This window comes from Arachis duranensis, chromosome 6, assembly GCF_000817695.3.
Source record: "Arachis duranensis cultivar V14167 chromosome 6, aradu.V14167.gnm2.J7QH, whole genome shotgun sequence".
Classification (NCBI taxonomy): domain Eukaryota; kingdom Viridiplantae; phylum Streptophyta; class Magnoliopsida; order Fabales; family Fabaceae; genus Arachis; species Arachis duranensis.
The window spans coordinates 26,825,743-26,834,982 of record NC_029777.3 but is presented as its reverse complement, the minus strand read 5'-3'; the positions used below and the strand labels follow the sequence as shown (position 1 = coordinate 26,834,982).

The following is a 9,240-nucleotide window of genomic DNA, read 5'->3' as shown; positions in this document are numbered from 1 at the left end:
TCTTCCCAAGTGAAAGCACTATATAGCTAATTAGCTATGTCAAGGGAACTCAGAGGGGTAATTTTGTCATTTTGGGGGGAGGGGTATACGAGAAGGCCCTTTATTTCTTCGTGCTATATATATGTGTTGCTCAATTTGTCACAGGAAATATACTTGTAGATCACTTCATGCCTCAGCTCAGCTCCACAGAATTTTCAGAAGCAAAAAAACTTGGTCATCTCAATTCATGTTATCATGCATCTTCCATGTTCTTCAAGAGAGAAACAAGGCTAAGTTTGAATTTTTTTCCCTTCCTTTTTTGGATCATCATACTTGGTGTGCCTGGCTCCCTGTATGCCATTTGTAGAGCTCGTCAAAACGTTGACAGCCTTAACAAATGGCGTGCGAGGAGCCATGCATGCTGTATGTTATTATTAATTGAGGAAAAGGCCAAGTGTGGTTATTATTGGTTTTGATCTCCTTTTGGTCCATTCTTCTTTCTTTCCCATGTTTCTTTTGTGAGGGAAGGAAATTAAGAATTGAAATACATTTAATATGTACTAGCTAGTAGATATCTATAACTGCTCATTTCTTAATTTTTCTATGTTAATACATATAGTATAAGCTTCTAATCTCCTAATAGTTAATTATGCTTAATTGTGTTAAGTTAATCATCAACTTAACCTTCCTAATCAACAATGTCATTGACTTGATTAGATATAGTAGATGGGTAGGTTACATTAGGTAAAAGATTACAAAAGAAAAAGTGATTTTTTAAAAAAAATTATTTTAATTTCCAATATTTTCCTTCCTCACTTCCTTTCTTATTGTCAGTTTAGAGGTTGATTAACTTGTGCTGTCCCTCCTTCTAGTCAAGATCCTTGTCATCTCAAAGTTTTATGAGGTATGCAGCACCAATCATTTTCATTGTTGTATTGTCATTTTTGTTATCATTATCAAGGTTAAGGTCTTGGCTTTATTTAATTTATACATTATTTGAATATATTCAATTCAAATTAGGCTCCTAGTTGAGCTGCCACTAGTTTACCTTTTTGGACTCGTTGAAAAAATAATAGCACCATAAACTGTTAGAGTGTGATAATGAACCTAAAGTTGACTGAGAATTATATATAAAAATAAGCCAAGCTAGGGAACAAAGAATTGCATGTCCTTTTGCTACTTATTAAAACATTATTAGTCTTTTTTAAATGTTTTTTGTGTTACCCTTTGGAGTCACCTTTTAGGTAAATATGCTCAAGAAAATTGGACCAATGCCATTTCTTCTTTATTTGTGCACCGCTGCTGTTCAGATCGTTGTTCAATAACTGCATATGTATTTAACCTCTTTGTTTTCCCCAATAATAATACATGTACGTTTTGCACTCATACACCGAAATTTTCGTAAGACTTTTATATTCATCAAAAGTCATACATATTATTATTTCATTTGCTAGTGTTCTAAGAACTGTACGTACAACTTAATGCGTACTAGTGCAAAATAAAATGAACTAATCTTATTAATTACCACAAGACTTCCGACATATATATACACCAGGACAATCAATATCATTTATGCCATATGCAAATTTGTTTCAAAATCGTGATGACTATCATTTTCTTTTTAATAAGTTTTTTATTGTTTAGTTTATCAGATGATGTAGTTGAACAAATATAGCTGTTTTTAGCCCCCTTTTCCTTATGGTATGTCCATAGCGTTACTAATTCGCATGCAGTTTGTGTAGTCGACATGCAACTTACTTTTAAACTTTTAGTCTTTGCAGGATTATATATATAACAGGTTTCGTGAGTCTCCATGTCTGTGCATAGTTTGTTCATATAATTACATGGCCAATTCTAGGAAATAAATCCTCTCAAGTTTTTTTAACATTTGAAAGAATGAAGTGTGACTTCTCACTTTTAATTCTATAAGTAAGACTAAAAATAAATACGAGAAAGTAATAAAGGGTTAGATTTAATACTGAATACCGTCCAATTTTTTTTTCACTTAGAGAGGATCCACTCCTCAAATTCTATGGTGCTTATAAGTTAGTGTCTAAATTTTGTCTAACTTACTTTTTATAGTAAATTTTAAATTTTTAAAAATTATTTATTGTTATATCTTTTAAATTAAGTATTATTTTTTAACTTTTTTTAATAATTAGATGCCACTTTTTAGATATCATAGTATTTATCTAATTACATTGATTTTTGTACTATTGTCAGCATAGAATTGGTCAATAAGATGATATATAGGTGGATTCTACAGTATTTATAGTTATATAACAAAACCATTTCTGAAACATTTTAAAAATATTATTCAAATTATAATAACATTTTTTAAAATTTTGATAATATTTTTATTTTTTATTTTTAAATTAAAAAATGTCGTTAGATAATAAAAAAATATTACTTTAATTTTAATAATATTTTTTTCAATATTGCTAAAGTTCTATAACCATGGTAAACATGGTAATTATAAATATCATTACATTATAAATATCATTACATGCAAAATATATATATAAAATTTGGAATTAAGTCTTAGAAATGTTTAATTTTAATCACTATCCCATAAAATTATTATACATAGAAGGGTTGTTAAATAGGCTAGTAGTCCAGTTCAGTTAACCCTTGCGCGTTAAACTAACCAGGTTTAAGCCAGATGGGTTAGTTGGCCAGTTAGGTTTCAACATAAATGGGTTATGCTATTGGTGTATTGCCTAATAATAAGCAACTTGAAATCAAGTTGAGTGGATATAATAGTTAGTTTATTAGTACTTTGTTTATTAGTCTATTTAACTTGAAATTAAGTCGGGTAGATATAGTAGTTAGTTTATTAGTAGTTAGTTTATTAGTCTACTTAAATAAGTATCATAAATTTAAATTTTATCTTGAGTATCTAGTAATTCATTGGCTACCAACAAACCTTTAAATAAAATTTAGTATCGCAACGAATAAATTTTTGACTTATCAAATTAAAAAATATAACAGAAAAATAAAAAACAAATAAATAAATAAGCAACTTGAAATATGTACCGTTGATGGTATATGTAGATTGACCAATGTACATGTGCACATTATAAAGCAATAGAACAATCGAATTGACTAATCTCCATTGAAACCTGCAGATTTAATCACCTGGCCTATTTGTTCCAAACTTCCAATGTATCAATTCATGGGTTAAATATGTCGGCCAGGTTCACAGTTTAATGTGTACTCATATACATACTATAACATTTTGTTGTTATACATAGATGTACTAGAAAACCCATTTAATTGGTTTGCTCTGTCCAACGGCTAGAGACAGACAAAATAAACCTTCATCACGTCTTTGTCAATGGATAATGATGATTTACAAAATCTTATCCTCAATTAGTTTTATTGACTTTGTGCAAAGCCTAAATTGTGGGCCGAAGAATATGGACCGTCCTCTTCTCTGTGGGCTAAAATAAATTGAAATATGGCATTTATATTACCTTTTGTGTACACAATTTTTTACATTTTTATGGTAAAAAAAAATTATTTTCTTATATTTTTTATCTATCATTTTTAACAAAAACAATTACAAAAGAGATATTAATGAATATTGAATAGGAATCTTAATTTATTCTTTCAATGATAAGATGATAAAAGATATCTTTGGAGGCGAATTCCAATATTCTATCACATCCTTATTTAAAGAAAGATTTCGTCTCCTTATTTTTATCGCAAATTCCTATTTAATTGTTTTTATGGAAAAGACAAATATTCTTGGGTATTTATAGATGTTACCTTAATTTTTTTTTAAGTTAACATAAAAAAACATAACAATCGTAAATTAAATCGAACACAATTCAACATAATCTAACTTTCAATGCAAACTAAAAATACATGACATATTTATTATAAAAATATAATAATTTAAAAGAAAAAATATTCTAAAATAATAATATAACATAATTCTTGGTGGCGGGAGAGAGATTTAAATTGGAGACAAGAATAAATTCATGTATATATAAAATAAGACAATTTGATAATCACACATTCGCGGAGATTATACAAGTTACTATATATGGAATCGGAACCTACATTTCTGCCCTTGCCCCCATTTATTCACAGGACAGATTTTCATTCTTGTGGAGTTTCATGTGTCCCATCTAATCTTTCTTGACAAGTATTATTCACACTAGTCATTTCTTCGGGTTTTTTTTTATTTGGTTATTCTAACATAATTATACTCCTAACATTTAATTAAATAAAAGTTTAAATATATGTTCATTTTTTAAAAATATCAAAACATATATTAAAAATTGAAAATATAATTAGAAAAATGAGTTAAGATTTTCAATTATTTTTATAGAAAAATATAATGCACATAACATTTTTCAAACAACAAATAATCTCAAATTTGACTTTAACTCAATAAGTAACCACTTGGTTTGACACGGAACTAAAAAATAAAACAATTTGATAACGAATAATAAGTAAAATCAAAACAATTGAAAATGGAAATAAAATAGGTTAGGCTCAAGTGTTACACCAATTTATCATTTTCTTTAGGTTATGACCTAATTTACATTAAAGATTTGACCATAAAAAAGGAGTGACCCACCATTGTGGGCATGGGCAATGTGACTCTGCACCCAACTCTTCAACAAAATAATGATTGAATAAATAGAATTAAATGCAAAGAAAAAAAAAAAAAACGAGAAAGGAGATCGCAAAGACTTTGACTAACAATTTGGTGTGATGCAACTCTACAATTTAAGCTCAAGCAATGAATTGCAAAGTTTCTAACGGGCAAGAGTAGAAGTAGTCAATGATGAAGTACTTGCAAATGTTGCTCCACCAGAACTTGATTCTTCCGATGAATGCATTACTTCCTGCCTGATTCTAATGTTCCTTAGATCCTCAACAAAACCCGGTTTCGAAATCTGTACACATTCCATGTCCTTTTTGTTCTTCAACATGTCTACAACCTCTGGCATCCGCGGTCTAATCTTTGCAGTTTCTTGAACGCAAAGCAAACCCACCATGAGGAATCGTTTCGCCTCCTCCCCAGGATAGTTCATATCTAGCACTGGATCAACCATTTTTAATAGATCATTCTCTCCATATGCTGCCCAAGCCTAAAACACATACATGTTTACGCATCATCTTCTCAAAATGCATTTGCCAATTGTTACCACATAGTAAAAGTATGTTTTTTTTTTTTTCAAAAATATTCCTGACATTTAATTTTATTCAATTTTGTTCTTACCGTTTTCTATTTATTCAATCTCATTGCTAACATTTTCGATTTCTGTCAAAACTATCCATAAACATTTTTAACTTTGTTCTAATATTTTAGACAAAGTTAATGTCTAATGATAAATTTAAAACAGATAAAAAACATAAGGACAAATTAAATGCTTTATCCTTTCTATAACATGACAAATTATTTATGTTCTTAATCCTAATTATGTGGAAAGATGTGTAATTGGTGAATTGTTACAACTTTCATACCTTCTCTACTATGAAACGTTCCCTGTCTTCATAAGCACCAACCACCGGTCTTCCACTAATAATTTCTAAGAGTAGCACTCCAAAGCTGTAAACATCTGATTTTCGCGACACTTGTCCGGAACTAGCATACTCTGGAGCAAGATAGCCCCTGTGCCAAATGATTTGAGAGAAAACCCAAAAGGATCAAATATAGCTTCCTAGTTTGTACATATATTCATCTTAATCAACACATGAGTAGCACTCACAATGTCCCAGCAACTCGAGTGCTGATATAAGACTTGTCATCTCTTAGTAGCTTTGCGAGACCAAAATCCGAGACCTTCGGTGTGAAATCTCGATCAAGAAGGATGTTGCTTGATTTGATATCTCTATGCAGAATATGAGGCTTAAGTTCCTCATGAAGAAACGCAAGAACAGAGGCCACACCTATGGACACTTCCTTCCTTGCTTCCCAATTGAATCTCATCCTACTTTCCTCCGAACCTATAAATAATAATAACAATTTCAAGGCTTTTTTCGTCACAAGCTGTAATTCAATAAATTAGGTTAAAGTACCTAAGAAAGTGTGGTGAAGGTTGTTGTTCTCCATGTAATCATAGACTAGATATCTTTTTGCTCCTTCTACACAGCACCCTCTAAGAATGACCAAATTTTGGTGCTTGATATTTGCAAGCGTAGCCAATTCAGCCACAAACTCCCTCTCTCCTCGCATGGACTCCATCTCTATGGAAAGCACTTTCACTGCCACCAATGTCCCATCCCGGAGCCCCCCCTTCACAACAAACCAATCACACATAATTTCATGCCATTCCACGTGACATGAAATATTCTATAGTATAAAAGAGTACAATATAAACAAAATTTAAAATACATATAAAATATTATTCTCTATCAATTAGGTCGGAAGTATATTTTTGTTCATCAAAATAAATTTTTTAGATTTATTTTAATATTTATAAATTTTAGTGTGTACTCAAACTCTGGTATATTAAGAGTGAGAGGTTTATAAGTTATATAACCTTGTAGACAGAGCCAAAACCTCCTTCTCCAATTTTGTGAGAGGGATGAAAACCACGGGTGGCTGATGCCAACTCCCTGTAGGTGAAGACCCGAAAGTTTCCATCACTCTCGTCTTCCTTATTCGGCTCTTCTTCTGATAATTGGATGAAATTCAGACGTGGAAATTAAAGAGAAGAGGAATAAAAGAACACATTAATAATCACATGGTTAATTACAAAGTATACCTTGTTTGGTTTCTTCTTTGACAGAGAAACAAGTAGAAAAACATGAATGAATAATCTTCATCCCGCCAGAGAAGTAGAACAACTTCCGAGGATCTCGGGTTTTGGTGTTAGATTAATGAAGATCTTAATTTGGAGAAAATAAGTGTTGTGAGAAGGAAACATGTTTGAAAGAGTAATATTGGTAACTAGCTAGAGTAGTCTCATTTTTTGTCCGTAATAAACTAATAATAGAAAAACAAGAAAGGAAACACGGCACTCTCTAATTATCGGATAGTGGTGGAACCTTAGCTGTCTGAAGCGTTGAGCATTCATACATACATCATTCATATTTCGTTGACCAACGGAGTTTTCCAGTTTCCACAGCTGAAATTTCCATTTTTCTAAGCAAACAATTAATGCTTGTTCGTTGCAACTTGCAACCAAACCTTGTTTTGGATGCTTCTTCCAAAACTATTCCTCTAGTACTGCGGATTTAAAATTAGACTTTTGCTGGACTCAAGTAACTTATATAAAAGAAATTTTGATTTTTTTTTAAATATTGTTTTATATAATAAACATCTTAAAATCATTTTTTTTATATCTTTCACTTTGAAAATACTTTAGGACATTCATTTGTTAAATTCTGAAAGTCAAACTAATATTAATATTAATGATATTGGATTAGGTATATGGATCATCTTTTCAATGCCGTACTTGTATTATTATTATTATTATTATTATTATTATTATTATTATTATTTATCTTGTGTTTTAAGAACATATTTTAAGATTACAAATGAAAAAATTTTGGATTTAGCTAACATATATCCTAAAAATACATGATAAACTTACCATTAATAAAAAAATTTAAAGGTTTTTATTTAATACATACAAAATAAATGTATTGAAAATTTAAATTTTTTATATTTTTAATGAAAACTTTTTTATTTTGTAATATTAATATGTGTCCTTAAGGTACATTATTTTTTTTTTCCGATGGTTGGTAAGACTCTCGACCCAAACAAAAAAAAAATGTTAGCACTTCGTGCTAAACAAAACGACAAACAGAAGTTCACAACAACTCAAATTCAAAAAACAACAAACAATCAAATATACAAATAACTCTAAACACAAATCACTAAAGATTCCTACACCCTTATTAGTCTCAATAGCTAAGTAAAACACCACAAATATCAACCAAGCAATCTGATACCACCTATAAAAATTTTATTATGTAAGATCTTTTCTTTTTAATTATATGAGAGAAAAGTTCTTGAAAAATGTCACCTTTACTGCTTACGGTTCGTCATTATTCTCTTTCTTATTCTTGTTACGATAGAAATCTCATTTATCTTCTTAGTTTCAACTAGTTCCTTTCTGAGATATGCTACTTCTGTTTCATTATCGTTGCAGGTCAACTTCAATTGAGTTCCCACTCTCCAAGTTTTGATAGTTTCATCTTCAAACTCTACCTCCTCATTTTCGCTAGTCCCTTTTTTCTCTCTGGTGAACACTCGCTGCTTTTTCTTTTACGGATCTCTTCTTATTTCTAGAGCTATTCGCTTTCGTTCTCTTATCCATCACACGTTTATTAGCCACGATATCTGCTCTCAATCTTCTTCTAGGTCTCATTGATATGTACTTTCATTTTTCTTCATCTATGATTTTAGAACATATATCACTCTACTCTTTTTGATTTTGTTGTTATTACTTTATCCATTAAAGAAGCTTCTATTTATAATAGCTTCTTCAAAATCCGGTTGATATAGGGGACAAATATAGACTCATCATCGTCTACTATGTAACCACCCTACCCCACAAGACCTGAGATTTCTCATTCCTTATGACGTTCACCGACACGCATTTGTTTAGGTATATATACGACATAGGTAGTAAGTTAGAATTATAACTCATGGCACTAAAACTTTTTAGCTTTTTCAAACAACAAGTTTTGTATAATTAATTAATTACCGCTATAATCAAATTTTTTTTATTTTGTTAATTTATTAAATTCACTAAATAATAAATTAATAGAAGAACAATCCTAGATGCATCATCAATTAACAATTAGTACATGATCATAATTTTTATTTTTAACCCAAAATACTTTTGCCATAGGATAAAGCAAATCAAAGCTTTAGTTATCCTTATGTAAAACCCTAACATCAACTAAACCATTAGCTTACCTAACCCAATTGTAGTTTAGCTATAATTAGAGACAACAACATTAGTCTTTATTTCCTTTTGATTTCCACACCTCATGGTCAACTAACCAACTAACTTAATGAATGCTTAGTCATTGCTCCTAAACATATGTGTTACTTCATCCTTCTCCTTAAGCCACGAAACACATATGAAACTTACACCTATCCCACATTCACTCATTCAAACACTTACAAAGTATATCACCTAATTCAAAGAAAGAAAAAGAGAGAAGACCGAGAGTGACCCAACATAAGAACATGGCTAGCATGCAATCTTCTTCAACCCTTCAATTTTCATAGGAGTTTGAGGAACATAGCTCTCATCTTCTTGCATCAACCTTTGCTGACTT

The 9,240-nt window shown here is 30.5% G+C and overlaps 1 protein-coding gene across 1 annotated transcript; it reads right to left on the bottom strand.

Moving 5' to 3' along the window:
* Nucleotides 1-4,479: 4,479 nt before the first annotated feature.
* Nucleotides 4,480-7,181, bottom strand: LOC107493476 (putative serine/threonine-protein kinase). Its single transcript, XM_016114573.3, has 6 exons — nt 6,708-7,181; nt 6,483-6,616; nt 6,019-6,235; nt 5,709-5,946; nt 5,464-5,611; nt 4,480-5,087 (listed from the first exon to the last, which is right to left on the bottom strand). The coding sequence occupies exons 1-6, from the start codon at nt 6,766-6,768 to the stop codon at nt 4,752-4,754; spliced, it is 1,134 nt and encodes a 377-aa protein (XP_015970059.1). The 5' UTR covers nt 6,769-7,181; the 3' UTR covers nt 4,480-4,751.
* Between the last annotated feature and the right edge of the window lie 2,059 nt (nt 7,182-9,240).